Source organism: Dama dama, chromosome 10 (genome assembly GCF_033118175.1).
Source record: "Dama dama isolate Ldn47 chromosome 10, ASM3311817v1, whole genome shotgun sequence".
Classification (NCBI taxonomy): Eukaryota; Metazoa; Chordata; class Mammalia; order Artiodactyla; family Cervidae; genus Dama; species Dama dama.
In genome coordinates, this window is record NC_083690.1 from 33889490 (window position 1) to 33910640 (window position 21151).

The window sequence follows — 21151 nt, forward strand, 5'->3', positions numbered from 1 at the left end:
AACTCCTGTCCGTTGAGTCGGTGATGCCATCCAACCATTTCGTCCTCTGTCGTCCCCTTCTCCTCCTGTCGTCAGTCTTTCCCAGCATCGGGGTCTTTTCTAATGAGTCGGCTCTTCGCATCAGGTGGCCAAGTATTGTAGTCTCAGCTTCAGCATCAGTCTTTCCAATGAATGTTCAGGACTGATTTCCTTTAGGGTTGACTGGTTTGATCTTCTTGCTGTCCAAGAGACTCTCAAGAGTCTTCTCCAACACCACAGTTCAAAAGGATCAATTTTTCGGCGCTCAGCCTTCCTTATGGTTCAGCTCTCACATCCATACATGACTACTGGAAAAACCAGAAGCCCGCATTAGGAGCCTTGGTTTCCTTGCGCAGAGCCTGTCTCATCCAGGCCTGCTCACTGGAGGCTGAGAACCGGACCCGACCGGAAAGAGACGTCGCACCGACCCTGAGGTCCATAGTAGTTGCCTGAGGGAGGGGCCTCGGCCAGGTCCTTTCCCTCTCCGAGGCCTGCAGTGAGGGCTGGCCCCACCAGGGGCAGGTGGCGTGCTAGGTGGGGAGGAGAGGTGAGGCCCTCACCAGCTCGGCAGGCTGCTAAAGTTTCAGGCCCGGGGGGGAGACGGTGACACCTGAGCCCGGGGATTTGCTCCTCCCAGGGCTAGAGCCCTGGGGCTGGCGCCACCCTGCCCAGGGTTCAGGAGGAAGTACTGCTAAACGGAAGGTTTTGAGAGAAGTGGCCGGAGGAATCGGGTGGTCCCCAAAGCACCGGCTTCACGGGTGGCTCAGATGTAGAGAATCTGCCTGCATTGTGGGAGATCCAGGTTTGATCCCTGAGTCGGGAAGATCCCCTAGAGAAGGCACTGTCTCCCCACTCCAGTATTCTTGCCTGGAGAATTCCACAGACAGAGGAGCCTGGCGGGCTACATACAGTCCATGGGGTCGCCAGGAGTCAGACAGGCCTGAGAGAGACTAACACTTTCACTTTCACAGCGCAGGTGCTCCTTCTAGCCCTGGAAGTGTGGAGCACCCTGCCTACAGCTGTCTCTCCGAGGCCCACCCTCCCACTTCATCCCACTGCCTGGGAGCCTATATGGGGAGAGGTTGACCCACATACCCAAGTTCATCCAGTGAACAAGGGGCAGAGCTGTTCACGCTCCAACTCCAGCCATTAAGCGTGTATAGATTTTCTCTGGCCAGGGCTTTGTCCAGTGGCCTATGTGAGGGGCAGTCACCTCTGGGTGCAAAACAACTACCTGGGGGAGGAAACGAAGCATAATTTTTCTTCCTTCTCTCTTCCCGCCCTCCCTTTTTCTTTCTTTCTTTTTCTCCTTTCCTTCCTTGTTCCTTCCCTGCCCCCCTTCCTTCCTCCTTTCTTCCTCCTCCCTCCTTTCTTAACATGCAAGGTTGATGCTTGTCCTCACTCTGTGCTGGCCAGATGGCCCTAAAGTACTTATAGTAAAGTGTCTTAAGGAGGTGTGTAGGTCCTCAGAGGCTGGACAGCAATGTCTTTGCTTGTTTGTTGGTTTCCTTCAGGGTACGATTCAGGCAGGGTCCAGGCTGATACAGGAAACGGGAGCAGTCAGCAGGGATTACTGTGGAGTTTAATAAAGGAGATTTGACAGTGGACTGGGCAGAGTTCAGGGAAATCCATGAAGACAGGCACAGCCTCAATGTGGCGGCAGTTAGTACTCCTGGGTGAAGGGGCTTGGGAGAGGCCCCCTGTGCAGGGGGCTACCAAGGGAGAAGTGGAGGGGCCATGGGCCTGTGCCCAGTTAGCTAGAAGACAATCACTCATTTTTAACACAACCAACAGTTACAGAAGAGACTTGTGGCTGTGTAAGATTCTGGAAAAGAAAGCAGAGAATGAAATGATGCTGATGCTGTAAGGTGAACGAGAAGACAGAGCTGACATTTCCCTCTCTTGTTGGAGTTCCTTGGCAGCCGCATTTTTCCGTGAAACCAAGTACCAGCTCATCAGATCTGACATATTCAGTCACATTGCTCATCCAAGTTAAGTCTGTTTTTAACGGAAAGCAACAAAGCAATTTTTTACTTTTAATAAATAAAAGTATTCACATATTGTTCACTTCATCTTTAGAACCAGGGGTTTCCCTGCTGGCTCAAGTGGTAAAGAATCTGCTTGCAATGCAGGAGACCCAGATTAATCCCAGGTCAGGAAGATTCCTCTGGAGAAGGGGATGGCTACTCACTCCAGTATTCTTGCTTGGAGAATTCCATGGACTAGAGGAGCCTGGGTGGCTTCTCTAGTCCATAGGGTCACAAAGAGTTGGACATGACTAAGTAACTAACACTTCCACTTTTCACTTTCATCTCTAGAATATTCTTCTTAAATTCTGTTTTTGCATTGTTATGTGATGAGAATTTTTAAAATAATTTATACAATCAATAAGGTATGTAATTTGTAAGTGAATATGTCTGTGTGTGTGTTGGGGAACAAATATTAATTTTTTTTTTTTTTTGCTGCACCACACAGATTATGGGCTTTTAGTTTCCCTACCAAGGATTGAACCTGGGCCCCCAGCAGCAAAAGTGCTGAGTCCTAAATTCCCTGGACTGCCACAGAATTCCCCAAATATTAATTTGGGTGCAAATTAAGATCTCTAGCTTGGAGGTGTTAAGTTTTAGGTACCCATTTGCCATCCAACTGGCAAATATATATGTAGTGTTTGCTCAGAAATATTTTACTGATCGTGTTTGTGATACAAGTTTTGGGATTAGGGGTCCAAAGCCCTTTGGGAAAGACTTACTCCAGGTCTGGTGGCTCAGACGGTAAAGAATTTGCCGCCAATGCAGGAGACCTGGGTTCGATCCCTGAGTGGGGACAATCCCCTGGAGAAGGGAATGGCAACCCACTCCAGTATTCTTGCCTGGGGGATCCCATGGACAGAGGAGCCTGGTGGGCTACAGTCCATGGGGTTGCAAACAGTTAGACACAACTGAGCGACTAACCCTGAATATTCATTGGAAGGACTGATGGTGAAGCTGAAGCTCAAGTACTTTGGCCACCTGATGCGAAGAACTGACTCATAGGAAAAACCCTGATCCTGGGAAAGATTGAAGGAGAAGGGGATGACAGAGGATGAGATAGTTGGATGGCATCACGGACTCAATAGACATGAGTTTGAGCAAGCTCTGGGAGATGGTGATGGACAGGGAGGCCTGGTGTGCTGCAGTCCATGGGATGTCGCAAAGAGTCTGACACGACTGAGCGACTGAACTGAACAAGTAACACTTTCACTTTTACTCCAGGTCAATGATTAGGATTTGTCCAAATTGCCAAATTGTGGCCTGGCTGAACACAAGCTGGTGCCAAAAGGCTCCATAGGAACACCGACAAGATGAGCCCGAGACTGTGACCCAGGACAGGGGCCAGAGCCTGAGCTGTCCTAGCCTAGGGAGGAACAGAGAGCTGGCATCACGTGATCCCTGCTGTCAGATGCAGCCTGCCCCTTCCTTGCCTACTCTGTGTGACGTCACCCAGACACATGGCTCGGTGACTCCCCTACCCTCTCCTTGAACTGTGGACACAAAGACCCAAATATCTTTGTGGCATCTCTTGGATGATGAATGGGCACCTCAAACCTCATGCATCCAGATTAGAGCTCTTAATTGGTGCCCAGATCTGTTCCTCCCTCAGTGTTTCTCATCTCAGTAAATGATACCCCTGTCCTTTAGTGGCTCAGCCAAAATTCGAAGTCATCCTCAACTTCTCTCTCCCTATTCCTTTTCTTGTGCCCGTGTGTGTGTAGTCAGTCGTGTCCAGATCTTTGCAACACCATGGACTGTAGCCTACCAGGCTACTCTGTCCATGGGATTTTCCAGGCAAGAATACTGGAGCGGGTTGCCACTTCCTCCTCCAGGGGATCTTCCCCATCCAGGGATTGAAACCTGCATCTCTTACATCTCCTGCATTGGTAGGTGGGTTCTTTACCACTAACGCTTACCTGCACCTGATCCATCAGCAAATCCTATTGGCAGATTTTACTGGTTCCCTGTAGATCCAAACTTCTACCGCTTCTCCCTCCAACCCCCCTCCTCCCTGGTCTAGCTGGGTGTACAGTACAACTGCCCCCGAGTTATTCCCCCATGATGCTCCAGAGCCTCTGCACATGTGGGTCAAAGTGTGACATTTCCTTACTTTCAAATCCAAAACTCTTACTGCAGCCATTAGGGGACCTAGTCCCTGGTTACTTCTTTGCTCCTGTTTCTTCTCTCCTTTTCTCTTTTTCCAATAACCACAGTGCACCTCTCTGCTCTTGTAACTTCCCAGGCAAGGGGTCATCACAGGGCTTCTCACCTGAGATCAGGTGTCCCCAACCATCCCAACTGACTTAACATTCTTCCTCACTCTCCATCTCCTTCCCTGGCTTTTGATCCCCGTAAGCACTGATTCGCCTGATGTTAGAATTAATCGTTTTTTCCCTGTGTTCGTTTCCTGTGGCTGCTGTCACAAATTAATGTGCTCACGGTGCCAGAGGCCAGAAGTCCCAACTCAGTTGCACTGGCCAGTATCAAGGGCTGCATACCTTCCGGCGTCTCTAGAGGAGGATCTGTTCCTTTCCCTTTCCGGCTTCTTTTCCTTTTAAAATTGTGTTTTAAAAAAGCACACATAGTATAAATTAATCATCTTGACCATTTTTAAGTGTACATTTCAGAGGTTTAAGTACAGTTGATGCTTGAACAATTCAGGGAGTTAGGCCCACCAACACCCCATCTCGCCCACTCCCGCTGACCTCAGAGACACACACACACACAGTCGTAAAATCTGCACGCTGCTATCTCTGCCTTAAAACCAAAAGAGTTGATAGATGATGACTCACCCAGGCCAGGAAGCCGAAACTGGAAAGAATCAGGACTCAACTCCCTGTTCTTTTGATTCTGCAAATTGCGATCTCTACTCGAACACAAACTTTCCCCTACACTTCATTAAAGACCTGTAAAATGAAAATACAGGTACTATATTTATTGAAAAAAATCTGCATATAAATGGACACTCCCAGCTGAAATGGATGTTGTTCCAGGGTAAACTCCGTACATTCACACTGTTGTGAAACAGATCTCCAAAACTTTAATTTTCATTTTTTGGGGGGCTGTGCCTTTTGCCAGATTCTAGATCCCTGACCAGGGCTCGAACCTGTGCCTCCTGCAGTGGACACATAGAGTCCTAACCACCAGACCACCAGGGAATTCCCCAAAACTTGAAAAAAAAAATGCCTTTATTTCTTTATTTATTTGGAATATAGTTGATTTACAATACTGTATTGGTTTCAGATGTACGGTAAAGTGAATCAGTGATATATGCACATATAGCCAAAAATTTTTCAAGACTATTTTCCCATATAGATCATCACAGAGTGCAAAACTTTTCCATCTTGCAAATCTGAAGCTCTGAGCCCATTAAACAGTCCATCTTCTTTCCCCCTCTCCCCCAGCCCCTGGTGACCACCATTCTACACTCTTTTCCCATGAATTTGACTGCTTTAGAGGCTTCATCCAAGTGGGATGGTACAGAATTTCCCTTGTGACGGGCTTTTCATGCAGCAAGGTGTCATCTAGGTTCCTCCATGTGGTAGCACATGACAGGATTTCCTTCCTTTATTTATTTTTAGGGTTTCCTTCCTTTTTAAGGCTGAATAATACTCCACAGTAGATATACAACACATTTTCTTTCTTTATTCATCCGTTGTTGGAAACAACAATGTTGTTTCCATATCTTGGCTGATGTGGATACTGCTGCTATAAACATGGGAGGGCAAACATCTCTTCAAGACGGTGATTTCATTTTCTTTGCTTATATACACGTAAGTGAAATTGCTGAGTCATATGATAGTTCTATTTTTATTTATGTATTTATTTGTTTTTGATTGCGATGAGTCTTCGTTGCCGTGCCAGGGCTTTCTCTAGTTGAGGCCAAGAGGGGCTATTCTTTATTGCGGCACACAGGCTTCTCTTAGTAGTGACTTTTCTTGCTGGGGAGCACAGGCTCTAAGCACACGGACTTCAGTAGTTGTGGATCGTGGGCTTTAGAGTACGGGCTCCAAGGCATGTGGAATCTTCCCAGACTAGGCTTCGATCCACTAGTGGATTCTTATCCATTGCGCCACCGGTGAAATCCTTATTTTTAATTTTTTCGAGGAACCTCCATATTTTTCTCCATTACGGCTGTCCCAACTTACATTCCCACTAGCAGTATACAAGGGTTCCCTTTTCTCCACATCCTCTCCCACGCTTGTTATCTTTTGTTTTTTGATAATAAACCATTCTAACAGGAAAGGGGTGATATCTCATTGTGGTTTTGATTTGTATTTGCATCACCTGATGATTAGTGATGCTGAGCACCTTTTCATTTACCGAATGGTCACTTAGATCCATTCTCCTGAGAAATGTCTGCTCAGATTTTTTGCCTATTTTTAAAAAATTGGGTTTTTACAGAAAAAGAGACACAGAAATACAGAACAGACTTTTGAACTCTGTGGGAGAAGGTGAGGGTGGGATATTTCAAAAGAACAGCATGTATACTATCTATGGTGAAACAGGTCACCAGCCCAGGTGGGATGCACGAGACAAGTGCTCCGGCCTGGTGCACTGGGAAGACCCAGAGGAATCGGGTGGAGAGGGAGGTGGGAGGGGGGATCGGGATGGGGAATACGTGTAAATCTATGGCTGATTCATACCAATGTATGACAAAACCCACTGAAATGTTGTGAAGTAATTAGCCTCCAACTAATTAAAAAAAAAGAAAAAGAAAAACTAACAACTAAGACAAAATTAAATTAATTTGCATATTTAAAAAAAATTGGGTTTTTAAAAAAAGATTTTTGAGTTGCTTAAGTTTCAAATACATTTTGGATATTCACCTATATCAAAGGTATGATCCACAAATATTTTCTCCCATTTCGTAGGTGGTCTCTTCACTTTGTTGATGGATTCCTCTTCTGTGAGAAAGCTTTTTAGTTTAATACCATCCCACTTGTTCATTTTTGCTTTTGTCATCTGTGCTCCTGGAGTCTTATCCAAAAAAATTGTTGCCCAGACCAGTGTCAGGAAGCTTTTCCTCTATGTTTTCTTCTAATATGTTTTTCTTCTCTATGTTTATTTTCTTCTAATGTTTTATAGTTTCAGGCCTTACAGTTGTCTTTAATCCATTTGGAGTTGATTTTTGTGTACGGTGTGAGATGGGGGTTCACCCTCCTTCTTCTTCATCTGGATATTCAGTTTCTTCAAGCACCATTTATTGAAGAGACTATCCTTACCCCGTTGTGTGTTTTTGGTACCCTTGTTGATTAGTCGATCATAAATGCATGGGTTTATTTCTGGACTCTGTTCTGTTCCACTGGACTCTCTCTTTCTCTCTATTACTGTAGCTTTGTAATATTTTGAAGTCAGGAAGAGTGATGCTTCCAGCTTTATTCTTCTTGTTCAAGACTGTTTTGACTGTTTGGGGTCTTTTGAGGTTCTGGGTGAATTTCAGGCTTGTTTCTGTGAGGGTATGTGGGCTGAAGACCTCCTATTCTGCCACCTTGCTCATGTCATTTCTCTGTAGTTTTCTCTTCTTGTGGTATCTTTGTCTGACTTTCAGAGTAATGAAATGGTATCAGGGTAATGCTGGCCTCTTAGAATGAACTTGGATCTGTTTCTCCTCTTCAGTCTTTTGGAAGAGTTTCAGGAGAATTGGTATAAATTCTTCTTTAAATATTTGGTAGAATTCACCAGTGAAACCATCTGGTCCCGGCTTTTCTTTGTTGGGAGGATTGATTACTGATTCATTCTTTCTTGCCATTAGTCTGTTCAGATTTTCTATTTTTTTCACCATTTAGTCTTGGCAGATTGTGTGTTTTTAGGAATTTATTCATTTCTTGGAGGTTATTCAATTTGTTGGCATACAAGTCTCCCAGCTTCTTTTAAGGATACTTGTGATGGCATTTAGGGCCCATCAAGATAATATCCTCATCTCAAGATTCTTAATTACATCTACAAAAGTTCTTTTTTCATATGAGGTAGCTGCCACGGGCTTAAAATCCATGTCCCCTTAAAATTCGTATGTCGAAGTCCCAACCCCCAGCATCTCAGAATGTCACTGTGTCTGGAGATAGAATCTTTAAAGAGGCGATTAGCTTAAAATGAGGTCATCAGGGACTTCCCTGGCGGCCCAGTGGCTAAGACTCCACGCTCCCAATGTAGGGGGCCCAGGTTCGATTCCTGGTCAGGGAACTGAGATTCCCCCATGCCACAACTAAGAGCCCTCACACGGCAACTAAGACCCGGTGCAGCCAAATAAATCAATACTGAAAAAAAAAAACACAAAAAATGAAAAGAATACAAGAATTAAAATAAAAATAGTTCGTCAGAATGGGCTCAAATCCACTGTGACTGATGTCCTTATAAGAAGAGGAGGTTAGGCGACATATATGCACAAAGGGAAGACCATGCAAGGACCCAGGTAAAAGGTGGCCACCTGCATGCCGAGGAGAGAGGCCTTAGGAGAAACTGGCCCTGCGGACACCTTGATCTTGGACTTCCAGCCTCCAGAACTGTGAGAAAATAAATTTTTGCAGCCTGTGGCACTTTGCTATGGCAGCCTGAATACACTACTAACAGTGATATTTACAAGGTTTCAGGGATTAGGACCCAGGTCTCTTTGAGACAATTATCAGCCTGGCACAGTATTCTTGCCTGGAGAATCCCATGAACAGAGGAGCCTGGCAGGCTACAGTCCATGGGGGTCTCGAGTCACCTATAACTTAGCAACTAAATCACCGTCTCTCGCCCAGCGTGTATAACTAGTGAAAGCAGGGAGTTTAATCTCTTTTGTCCTTACAACAAGGTTTATCCTCAGGGAGTTGCATTCTGGTGTGGATAGTCAGACAAGCAACAAAGAAGCAAAGTGTACAATGGGCTTCCCTGGTGACTCTGTGGTAAAGAATCGGTCTGCCAACGCAGGAGACGTGGATTCCATCCCTGGATCAGGAAGATCCCCTGCAGAAGGAAATGGCAACCCACTCCAGGATTCTTGCCTGAGAAATCCCATGGACAGAGCAGCCTGGCGGGCTGCAGTCCATGGGGTCTCGAAGAGTCGGACACGATATAATGACTAAACAACAACAGCAAAGTGTACTGTGTTACACCGTGGCAGGACAGTGGGCGTTGGTCACGGGTGCCTGGAGAAAAGAGAAGGCAGGGCTCGTGTTGGAGGAAGGTATAGTTTGCAATTTTATTTAATTAACTAATACATGTATTTTGTGCAGTTTGTGGAATCTCAGTTCCCCAATCAGGGACTGAACCTTTGCCCTCAGCAGTGAAAGTCAGGAGTCCTAACCACTTTGGTTGCTTCAGTCCTGAGGGCTCATGTCTCCTGCTTTGGCAGGTGGGTTCTTTACCACTAGCGCCACCTGGGAAGCCCTAACCGCTGGAAAAGAAAGTGAAAGTCGCTCAGTCGTGTCTGACTCTTTGCAACCCCATGGCCTGCACAGTCCATAGAATTCTCCAGGCCAGAATATTGGAGTGGGTAGCCACTCCCTTCTCCAGGGGATCTTCCCAACCCAGGGATCAAACTCAGGTCTCCCACATTGCAGGCAGATTCTTTACCAGCTGGGTCACCAGGGAAGTCCAAGAATACTATCCCTTCTCCAGCAGATCTTCCTGACCCAGGAATTGAACTGGGGTTTCCCGCACTGCAGGCAGATTTTTTACCAGCTGAGTTACCAGGGCAGCCCCTGGACCACCAGGCAATTCCCTAGAGTTTGCAATTTCAGAAACAGGGTCAGGGAAGCACCTTCTGAGAAGGTGACATTTGAGTCAAGACCTGAAGGAGGTGAGGACGCCAAGCACATTGATAGCGGAGGGAAGGACGTTCTGGGACAGGGGAGACAGCAGAGGTGGTGGCCGGAGAGGGGGTGGCCACTGCCCGCGAGGAGTGGGGACAGGGCAGGGTAACTGGGTGGCCGGCAGGGGGCCAGGTAGCAGGACGCGCGATCAGAACAGCTGGTCCAATTCAGGTAAGGGGCTCCTCGGCCACGGCAGGGCTCTGGATTGGGCAGACGGCAGCCACTGCAGGATTTTGAGCAGATGCATGACCTGAGCTGACTTTCTGTTTTAAAAGGATTGTTTTGGCTGCTGCGTGAAGAGAAGGCTGAAAAGGAGCCAGGTCAGGATGGGGAAGCCCAGTTTGGAAGCCTTGTGAGTCGTCTAGGCAAGAGTCACTGTGGACAAGGACCTGGACCCTGGAGGTTGGGAGGGGTGGTTGGGTCACCCTCTGAAGGTGGTGCCCCGGGGTTTGCTGGTGAATTTGGTGTGTGAAATGGGAGGAGAGGAGGATTCCTAAGCTGCTGCCTGAACCCCTGGAACTGAGATGGGGAAGGTGGGGAGGGGCAGGGGAGAGCAGGTTATGGTGGGGGGTGGGAGGGGGGAACCCATGCTACTCAGGTTATGAGACTTTCAGGTGGGGATGTTAGGAACTGGCTGTGAACGTGCAAGTCCAGAGTTCAGGGGAGAGGTCTGTGCTGGAGGAATCAGTTTGGGAACTGCTAATGCACATATGGTATTTAAAGCCATAAATTATGAGAAACCAAAGCAGGGGGGCCCCAGGGCTGAATGCTGGAGCCGGCCAAATTTCAGAGTCTGGAGAGCTTGTGGAAGAATGAGCAAGGGATCTTCTCGATGAACAAATAAGTGATGAATGGATCTCGTTTGCCACTGCTCTTGGGCAGGTTGTCCCTCCTCACTGACGGTCACTGCAGCTCCTTGTGGTCTCTGCGAATGTACCCCCTACCCCCTTCTGACCCCTCCTCCATTTTTCCGGGGCTCTGCCCGCTCCAGCCAGGCGCTGCGGGCCTTCAGAGGGCTGCTCTTCCTCCCTGAGAGGCCTGACCCTCCCTACTCTCCGTGCTATTCTGGGCCTGGTAAATTGCTTCCTGTCTCTGCTGTCCTCCAGGACTGGGTCCCTGAGCATCGCCCCACCCCCGCGTCTTTCCAGCCAGACTCCTGGCAGCGGGAGGGCCCTTGTGCTCAGATGTGCGGATACTAGCGTCTACACGGGCAGACCCCACCCGTACTCCCGACACAGCTCCTCCCTCCGCCCTTGTGGCTTCCCCGGGTACCCACTGCCCCTGGGGTTCTCTCCGGGGAGGACGGATGCGAGGCCACGTGGGCCCTGGAAGTGGACTTGGTGGTGTGGGGAGGGAAGTTTGGAATCTGGTACCCAGAGTGGTCTAGAAGGGAGGGGTGGGCTCCGGGACGGGGGTGGGGGGTGGGGGGGTGGGGTGGGCATCCTCATACTAGATGGATGGGTGTCCACGAGGGGAGGGGGATGGCCCTGGGGAGCGGGTGCAGTCAAGGGTGGTACTCAGTCTCCTGTTGAGCCAGCAGGGTGTCATCTGTTATGTTGTGGTGCCTTATGCCAGGTGTGACAGTGAGGGGATGTGGAGAGGGAAACAGGCTTCTGTTTTTCTTCGGTTGGAGCATTTCTTCTCTCTTGGCTGTTCACCGAGGTCAAGGTTTGGTCTGGACAGAAGGGTCATTTTTGTTTCCTCCGGCCATCCAGCTGCAGTTGCAGCTGCAGCATCCAGAGGCCAAGGACCTGGGCCTGAGGGGTGAGGGCTGGGGAATGTGTGTCTGGGTGATCCCATCTCCTCGGAGGGATGAGTGTGTCCGACTGGCTGCCCTGCTTCCCCTAAAAGGGATTATTGTTTTTAAAGGACAGGCTGAACTTGAAGAAGGATCCTTTCACCAGAAGTCAATGGCAGATGATTTTGGTAAAAGTGTGAAAATGAAAGCGTTAGTCGCTCAGTCGTGTCTGACTCTTTGCGACCCCATGGTCTGTAGCCCGCCCGGCTTCTCTGTCCCTGGGATGCTCCAGGCAAGAATACTGGAGTGGGTCGCCATTCCCTTCTCCAGGGGATCTTCCCCACCCAGGGATCGAATGTGTGTCTCTGGCATCTCCTGCACTGGCAGGTAGATTCTTTACCACCAAGCGCCACCTGGGAAGACCCAAGGTTCCCCAAGGCCGGGCCCTATTCCCTACCTGGACCGAGAACTGAAGGCAGATGAGAGCTTACAAAGGAGGCCAAGACACAGTTTCCTTTAAAAGGTTTTCATTTATTAGTCTTTTCTGAAGCAGTTAATTCTCTTATTTTTTTTAAATGTGTGTTTCATCCAGAGTTATACCAAAGTGATTAAAGTGAATTTTCTAATGAGGATATAGCTCCCCATATCAGAAAAAAAAAAAGGTTTTTTGTTTGTTTGTTTGTTTTTTCCATAAACCACACAAGTGAAAGGAAAGGAGAACATCAACAATCAAAAATAATCCCCAAATGTCCAGGACAAAAAATAAAATATTTATTGATCTATCACAGCGAGACACATAGAGATGGGCGGGGCAGGGGAGAAATGCTCTGAAGTACAGTGGCTCGAGGAGGGGACGGGGATACAGTACTGCGTGGGGGGAGACCCAGGTTGGGGGGGAGATTCCTGTGGCCCCGGCTGGTACAGCTCCTCACACCCAGAGGCTCGGGGCCCCTTCATAGGGGTGTGTGCGATGGGGTGGAGGCTGGGCCCAGGCTGCCATGACAGGTTAACCGAGTCGATGATGGGGGCGCCCAGCCAGCTAGGGGTGCCGGGCGGCCAAACCAGGGCAAGGATGGACGGACGGATGGACAGACGGGCGGATGAATTCCACAAGAGCAAGAGGGCTGTTTCCAATACAGGGTGGGGGGGAGTCTTCGGACATGGGGAACAGCAATGGGTCGGGGAAAGGGGGGCCAAGGAGGCCAAGAGATGGCGTGACCCAATCCAGCGTGAGGGTTTCGATGCTTGGGTACCAACTGGACCGCAGCCAGAAGTGGGTCCTGGTGGGCAGGGGGAGGCGAGACTGCCCAGGAAGTGTCTGCACCATCTTCAGAGGAGCCCCAGGGAGGGGGTTCCCTAAGGGGCTGCCCTTCCCTCCTCCCTCCCCGCAGGAAGAGTGAAAGCACCAGCGTGTAGCACCAAGTCCCCCTAGAGATGGAGAGCATGTGAAGGGGGAGTTCCTGGGTGGGAAGGGCGTGCGGGCAGGGGGCCAAGCCCACCCAGCCCGTGCCTCTGAAGGAGGGGGGCCTCCCGGGGCCCGCTTGGCCACCACTCTCTTGCCTCCTTGCCCTGTGGATGTCCAAGGCCGCCCGGCCTGCCCCGTTCCCACCCGGGGTGGGAGCTTGGGGGGGGCGTGGGGAAGAGGGTTGGGGTCACAGAGGGTTTACATTCTCCACGAAGCAGTAGCACCAACGTTGATGAGGTCGTGAGTCAGGGGTCCCGGGGGGCTCACTTTCTCTTCCGGCCGCAGGCTTTCCCCAGGCAGGCCCCACCTGGGTGCGGGGGAGGCACACCCCACAGTCAGTCCTGGCCGCTTGGGCTCAAGCCCTTGTCCACTCTGCCCAGCCCCAAGCTCTTCTCACATCCGCATCATCAGCATGGGAAACAGAGGCTCCAGGAAGCCAGGGGGAAGCCCGGCCACCACCCCAGGCCAAACTCCGCGCCCTTTCATTGGGCAAACTCCCACTGGGCAAGTGGATGGTAGCAGGGCTCCTGTCCTCTCCTGGGGAGGATCTGACTGGTTAACCTCGTTTCAAACCATCAAGCCCCCAGGGTCGAGTGAGTGGGGCCTGGACCAGCGCCTACCCCTGCAGGAGCGCGGTGTGGCTCGTTACCGCCACCTGGTGGCAGCGAGCTGCCTAGTGGTAGAGACGCCATCTCTCTGCCGAGCTCATCCACGGTGTTTTTCGGGAAAGCGAGCAGGGTCACGGGCCACAAGCACCAGCCGGTGCCCGACTGAGAGCTGGGCGCCTTGAATGAGGTCAGGCTGCTCTGGCCTCTGCCTCTCCCTGGGCTGCCTCGTCTGGGCGGTTGGGAAGCAGGTGCGGGTGGAAGGGAATCCACAGCCTGAGCGGCTGCCAGGGTGGAGCTAGCTGGGGCTTCTCTGAGTCCCTTTCCCACATCGTTGGGACAGGCCTTGAGGGTGGTGATCAGACACTGCCAGACGCACGTCTGCCCCTTGGAGCAAGGGCGTGGCTCCAGGACCTCTGCGGGGTCTACCCCTCCAGTTCCCTGACACCAGGGCTCCTGTGTCACCTCCATCCTCTCTCTCCTCTGTCCCTCCCAGCCCCTCCTCCTCCCCCTCCCTTTTCTTTCTCTCCGCTTCTCCTGGCAGGAGTGCGGGTGTGGGTACCAGGCAGGGAGGGCTTGCCAAGCCTGGCCTGGGAGAGCCAGGAGGGTCCCTGGCCCGCTCTCAGCTCTGAGGATCTGTTTCGGAGACAGCAGAGGCAGTGGGTAAGGGGTCCAGCTCCCCCACCCCTGGCCTCCCTGCCGGGCCTCGTCTGACATGCCGCCCCCTCCTCCAGGCTGTCCCCCCCCACCCCCCACCGCCCTCTTCCAGGGGCAGAGTCTACTCACCTTGGAATCCCAGGGCTCCCAGGGCCCCTCCGAAGGCCTTGGGAGGTTTGCCTGTGGAGGGAAGGCAAGGGGTTGGGGAGGTGGCCAGGCTTCCCCACCTCGACCAGACCACCCCCTGCCCCACCCATGCGCCTCCAACCCTGCAGCTGCAGGTTCCGAAGGCCTCTCTGCCCCCAGCCTGACCCTCCCGTCCAGCCTTGTTCCTTGCAGCATGTGGGGGTCTGAGCAGCTCTGTGGCAGCCCCTCCCACCACAGTCAGACCCCAGGCCACATTTCCCAGGGACAGCCTCACCCCCCACCATTGAGGAACTCCAGGCTCAGCCTCCTTGACCACCTGCTTGAATAGGCCCCGTTCTTACCCAACAGTATCTTTCCTCTTCTATGGGACCTTGTCAACCTCTCTGGTTAGACCCTAAGACCTTGGGTGACCCAGGTCCCCGTCTTACTCCTGATGCCCAGTCAAGTGCCAGGCTGGGAGCTCTAGGAATTGGGGTTCCCACACCCCAAGGCTGACTTTTTCAGCTTCGGCGATTCTCCTGCGGGCTCCGTCAAGGCCCCATACCAGAAGGCCAGCCCAGGGCTGTGGCTGCACTAGCCATTCCCTCAATAGGATGGACCTGCTCCCCCCACCCCCCCACACACTGCGAAGGAGCTCAGGCCCCTGCTTGAAATGGGGCCCCGACTTGTGAAATTGGTAGACTCACCACCAACTCCCAGGCCCCCGGCTCCACCTGCAAGGCAAGCAGAGGGGTGGTGAGGGTGTGCGCCTCTAGGGAGCCCACCAAGCCCTCCCCGGCAGCGTGGGCCTCGTCTGAGAGGGGCCCAGGTCTGGGCTGGGGCGTCGGGGGCCCTGCCAGTGACTGTGTTACCCTGGGTGCTCTCTGAACCTCAGCTTGTCTCATCTGAACGTGATGTTTTGTAAAATCCGATGCTCCCTGAGGTGGCATGGGAGGAAGAGAAGAGGAGGCCCAGCTCTGTGCAATCTAAGGATGTGGGACCCCCCCCTACTCTGTAGCCTGGCTCAGCCCTTCTGGGCAGGGGAAGAGGAGGGCTGGGGCCCAGGGCTGGGGCGCCTGGCCGTACCTGGGAAAATAGGAGACAGTCCGAAGCCAGGCCTTGCTGCAACTCCTGCAGGAGGGGTTTGGGGTTGGCGTGGGGGTGTGGGGGCGTGGGGTGGGGTGGGGTGGGATGCGATGGGACCCTGGAACCCACCTCTGCCTGGCCACCTACTCCTCTCCACCTAAGATCACCTCCTCCCACTGCCCCTTCCCCACTGGCAAAGCAGCTTTCTTAACAAAGCCTCATCAGCCTGGTGTCGGAGGCCCACGCGTCCCCCCAGCCCTGAGGCCTTCCCCTGACTGTCCCCTCCACCCTCTCTCTCGGGTCCCTGTGCTGATGCAGGCCCGGTGTTCCCACTGCTAGCCAGCCAGGCTCAGCTGCGGATCTCACAGCAGAGGCGGCCCCTACCTCCAACTGGGAATGGCCGGCCGGCTCCTAGGACACCAGCAAGGCCAGCGGCACCTGAGACGAGGGCAGGTAGGGGTCAGGACGAGGCACAATGTAAGGGGCCCTGAGCTTCCTCTCCGGGGTCTGGGGATGGGATTTCCAGGAAGGATCCTTCACTGGTATTGTGAGCAGGACTGAGGCCTGAGCTGGTTCATGGACAAGGCAGTGGGGGTGGGGTATAAGCAGCTTGCAGGCCTAGGCTCGGCAGGGGGCAGTGGGAGCAACTCACCAAATTTGGCTGCTTTAGCAGCTGCAGCTGGAGACACACCTGGAAAGATGGGGAGCAGGAGGGCTTAGGAATATCTTCTCCCTCCCAGAGTCGTGTCCTCCTCCTGACCACTGCCATCAATCTGCAACCTGCCCACTGACTCATCCTTCCACCATCCCTCCACCCCTCCTTTATTCATCCATCTTTCCAGAAATCTTTATTAAGCTCCTACGGTGTGGCCGGACTTGTGGAGCACACGGGGTAAGAAACTTCAGGCTGGGTCAGAGACACAATGATGACCCGAGAGAGAGACGTTGACACAAGGTCCGCCATGATGGCAGAGACTTTGGGCAAGGAATTTCCCTGCAGGCTTTGCTTTCCTTCTCTGGAAAGTGGGCATAACCATCACTATCCTAATGAACCTCCACTGGAGGTGGTTGGGCGAGTTGAGAGAGAGAGGGAGGGAGAGATTGGGACACCTGGCCGCAAGGAGCAGCCCTCACTAAGCCTGCTCTGTGCTCACTCGCTCAGTCTGACTCTTTGCGAGCCCGTAGGCTATAGCCCGTCAGGCTCCGCTGTCCGTGGGATTTCCCGGGCAAGGATACTGGAGTGGGTTGCCATTTCCTCCTCCAGGGGGTCTTCTCGACCCAGGGATCGAACCCATGTCTTCTGCATTGTAGGCAGACTCTTTACCCGCTGAGCCATTGGGGCCCCTCCAAATGCTGCAGGAGTCCAGAGAGAGGGGTAGGGCTCAGTATAATCTTGAGTTGCTGATGAAGTGTGGGCAGGGACGCTTGAACAAGGTGTGGCCAGATGGGAAAGAAAGTCAGTCTCTCTCTCATTCATATGTGCATGTGTGTGCAAACACACACACACATCACACGCCATTCATTCACTGATTCTAGAACACACTTACCTCCAAGGCCCACAGCCCCTGGGACAGCTCCAAGCCCACCAACTCCCAGTCCTCCGACTCCGAGCCCACCGACTCCCCCCAGGCCTGTGGAGAGAGCTGTGTATTAGACCCTGCAAGTGAGAGCAGCTGGCTCTGTCCGCGGAGGGGTGGGGCTATCATCCGAGGCCCCACGTGGAGCCTGGGCTGCCAGGGCTTTGGAGGGCTGGCAGCCAGGGGCCAGGAGGTGGGCTAGACCCCCCGGAGACAATGCCCCTAAAGGCAATGGGGAGCAGGCCAGGGAATATATGCTCCATGGCATGTAGTCAGACACACACCCCCAAGTCCCAGGGCAGCCCCCACCTCACACCCATGCTCACCAAATTGGGCGGCTTTGGCGGCAGCTTTGGCGGCAGCAGCTGCAGCAGCAGGTCCTGGGGACACAGAGGGAGCTCAGGGAGGGAGTCTTCATGGGTCAGTCTCCCTCAATGCCCAGCCCATCCTGGGGTTTCAACTAAGGTAGGTACCATCAGCCCCATTTCACAGATGAGAAAACTGAGGCACAGCAGAGGTTAAGCAATGTGCTCAAGGCTTCATGGGGTTTCAACTCACCTGCCACACCACCTGGAATGCCGGCTCCACCAAGATCTCCAATCCCTCCAAGGGCCCCGACCCCTCCTGGTGCTGTGGAGAGAGGGTGGAAAGTCAGTCCTTCCCCCTTTCTGAAGGACGAGGCCTCCCTGCCCCAAGGTCACTAGGCAAGTAGACAGGTGGCGAAGGCCACGTGACCCAGTGGAAGGAGCAGAGGACAGAGGTCCATTCCCAGACACACGGGTCCGAGTCCTGGCTCTGCCCTGACCCACTGGACAAGGGCAGACCCCCCGCCCCCGATCCCCGACCTGCCCACCTCCTCCCCTTCCTCCCAGGCTGGCACTGGGACCTGCAGGTGCTCCCAGTGGTGGCTGAGGCCATGAGCTGCCAAGGGTGGAGGACCAGTCTCAGGCCCCGACAGCCCTGGGTTTGAATTCTGGTTTCTCTGCTCATCATAGCTGTCACCTCTCTGACCCTAAAGGGGGCGACGATCCTTTCCCTGTTCACCTACAGGTGTCTGAAGCCTGAGAGGACACACTCTCTGTGAAGGTCCTCTGAGTGTGAACCACTGTTCAGTACAGAGCTGCCAGGAATTACAGCTTGAGCTTTAGGGGGACACTCATGGTCAGTGGTTCATGCTTGTTAGCCAGCTTATTATTCCAGGCAGCAAGAAAGGTAGGTACCATTAGCCCCATTTCACAGATGAGAAAACTGAGGCACAGCAGAGGCTAAGCAATGTGCTCAAGGCTTCAAGGGCAGGAAATGACTTTGGAGCCAGAGCCCTCAGCGGCTCGGTTTCCCTGGCAGTGGCTGTCGAGCTCAGACCAGCAGGGCCGCCAGCAAGGAACAGGAGAGAGGCCTGTGGGTTACCAGGCCCACTGTGGGTGGAACACTTTCCAAGGTGGAAACTGGTCCCAAGAGGACCGGCCAGACCTGGTTGGCAGTTCCCTGGCGGCGGCCCCGGCCCAGATCCTAGGAGGCCGGAATGCGGGGGGACACAGACAGCATGGGTCTGGCCAGGCTGGGGCTGCCTAGGTGCCAAGTGTCGGGGGATGGGGGTGGGCAGGTCTGCCACGTCCTCGTGGCGGGCACAGTCCTGCTGACCGCAAGGCGGGGGCCCAGATGAGGAGTCCTGGCTTTGCTGGGACATCAGCCCTGGCCCCTCGCTGGCCTTGGGCTCCGTGAAACTGTCAGGGCCTGAGGGGCCTTCGGACCATGGTCCTCACCAAGGTGGAACTGCCCCCCAAGGGGGGGGGGCTGGAAATGGGAGGGGTGGTTGGGGTTGTCCTGGGGCTGTAGGCACGCTAGGCATTTAGTGGGCGGGTGCCGGAGTCTGCGGAGCTGTCATTAATGTGTCCTAGAAACTGCCTTTTTCCATGCTGACCATCCCAGCCCTTTGCTGTAGGCCCCAGGCACTGGGGCCTGGCCCAGGGGAAGAGGAGTCGGGGGACCAGGTGCTATCAGGGATGGTGGGGCAACTAGGGGATCAACCACCGGGGGTGGTGTGTTGAGGGGTCTTACCGAACTTGGCTGCTTTAGCTGCGGCCAGGGTTCCAGGTACTGGGGAAAACGGAAAAGGAAGAGTGGGGGAGGTCAGTAGCTGAGCTCTCTGCTTGGGAGTTCGGCTTCCTCCAGGGAGCCCTCCTTGACTTCCTCAGCTTTCTTTGTTTCTCTCAAAGCCCTGAAGCCGCGGCTCTGCACTAGGCGCTCACCAGGCCAGGGACAGAGCTCCGGTATCTAACTGTGTCTCTACCAGTCTGGTCTGGGGCTGCTTGAGGGCTGAACTGTGCCTCCTCTTTCCATCCTATCCTCTGCTGGCTCCTCAAGGCCCAGCACGGTCTGCCTGAGGCTGGCGTAACTAGGAGATGAAGAACTAGAGCTCTCAGAGACCCCCTTGCCCCTGCACACTGCTGAAGAGGAGCTAGGGGGCCCAAGCACTTCCACTGACCCCAGGGACCCCCAGCCTCCGTCCTTGGGCGGTGGGCTTCTTTTCAGCTGGCCTGCCCCCCTTCTCTTATCCCAGTTGTCTCGGAATGCTCAGGGGGACCTAACAGAGCATTTATCGCGCGCCTGGGTGCACGGGTGCTGGAGGACGGGCTGGGGAGAGCGCCCTGCCTCCTTGGGGCTCGGGGGGCATTGCTCTTCAGCCCCCAGAAGGCCCCTCACCTGCCGCTGCCCCAAGTCCAGGAACTCCGAGCCCGACTCCAAGGCCAGGAACACCAGCACCCACTCCAAGGCCAGGAACTCCAACACCCACTCCAAGGCCAGGAACGCCAGCGGGAAGCCCGGCGGCAGCCCCTGTGGGAGATGGGGGAGTGGGGTGATGGCGGCAGGCAGGAGACAGGCCCTTTTGGGGGTGTCCTGCCCAGGAAGCTGAGTCAGGCCCCAAGAGAAGGGGCCCAGTCTCATGCGGGGCCTCGGTCCCCTTCATCTGCCCTCTACGCTGCCGCCAGGTTTTCCTAAAGCTCACACTGACCACCAAGCCCAGCCCCTCCGCAGACTGGCGTCCGGGGCCGCGCGTGCCGGGCATCACTGCCCCTTTCAGCCTCACCTCCCGTCCCTCCCTCTTGGATGAACTTAATTTGATTCTCCTAACAAGCCTCCCTGGCGGGTACCCTCGGCCCCGCACAAGAGGACAGGAAACTCAGAGATCACTCGGCTAATGTGGGGCCCAGGACTCGAATGCGGGTCTCCCTTATGCTAAATCTGTTTCTGATGCCCATGTCTGCCGCCTGGGGGGCCTCATGAGGCTGTAGGGCGGGTCTGAGAGGTTGTGTGTCCAGGGACCTGGCTCAGGCTGGGGTCACACCAGACCGAGAAGGCAGGAGGACACTCACGCAACTGGGCTTTGGCGGCAGCCTTAGCAGCGGACTTGGCAGCGGCTGGGGCCCCTGCTCCTGCGGGGGAGAGGATGAGGTTTAAGGATGGCACCCACGGAGGATTCAGAGGACCCTCACTCAGGCCCGCTTATCCACACGGCTTACCTATGACACCGGGGCCAAGGCCAATGCCGGGAGCCACGCCGATGCCGGGAGCCACGACGCCGGGAGCGACACCGATGCCGGGAGCCACGACGCCGGGAGCGACGCCGGGAGCGACGCCGATGCCAGGAGCCACGACGCCGGGAGCCACACCGACTCCAGGGGCTAATCCTGCGAAAGAGAGCAGAGCCAATCCTTAACCAAGTCCTGACCGAGGAGGACAGAAGCTGATGGAAAGAGCAGCTGGCTGGGGGGTCAGGAACCCCGGATCCTTGTTCCAGCTGGGCACAGACTTGCTGGGTGACCTTGGGCAAGTTACTTTCTCTTGATGGGCCTCAGCTTCTTCATCCCTAATAAGAGGTCTGTGCAAGATCAGGAGCTCAACTTTTGGAGTTCCAGGGACCCCTTTGAGACTCTGAGGGTGATACAGGCAGACTCATGTAGCAACTAACAACATATAGTAAAGGCAAGTAAAGGCAAGACAGGCAGGCCTGGCTTCAAAGCTCAGCTCGGCCACCATTTAGCTATGTGAGTG

At 53.7% G+C, this 21151-nt stretch overlaps 1 protein-coding gene and 1 pseudogene across 1 annotated transcript in view; both read right to left on the bottom strand.

Annotated features, from left to right (window-relative positions):
- Positions 1-12331: 12331 nt before the first annotated feature.
- LOC133063712 (uncharacterized) lies at positions 12332-13228 on the bottom strand (annotated as a pseudogene).
- Positions 12332-21151, bottom strand: part of ELN (elastin) — a 32671-nt gene continuing 23851 nt past the window's right edge. Inside the window, exons 24-36 of the mRNA XM_061153414.1 lie at positions 20620-20787; positions 20473-20532; positions 19802-19933; positions 19157-19195; positions 17657-17728; positions 17425-17478; positions 17069-17152; positions 16174-16212; positions 15906-15959; positions 15522-15566; positions 15143-15169; positions 14439-14489; positions 12332-13354 (exon numbers count right to left, since the gene is read on the bottom strand). Of these exons, the coding sequence (XP_061009397.1) occupies positions 13311-13354; positions 14439-14489; positions 15143-15169; positions 15522-15566; positions 15906-15959; positions 16174-16212; positions 17069-17152; positions 17425-17478; positions 17657-17728; positions 19157-19195; positions 19802-19933; positions 20473-20532; positions 20620-20787 (869 nt within the window). The 3' untranslated portion in view covers positions 12332-13310. The remainder of the gene's footprint in view (positions 13355-14438; positions 14490-15142; positions 15170-15521; positions 15567-15905; positions 15960-16173; positions 16213-17068; positions 17153-17424; positions 17479-17656; positions 17729-19156; positions 19196-19801; positions 19934-20472; positions 20533-20619; positions 20788-21151) is intronic.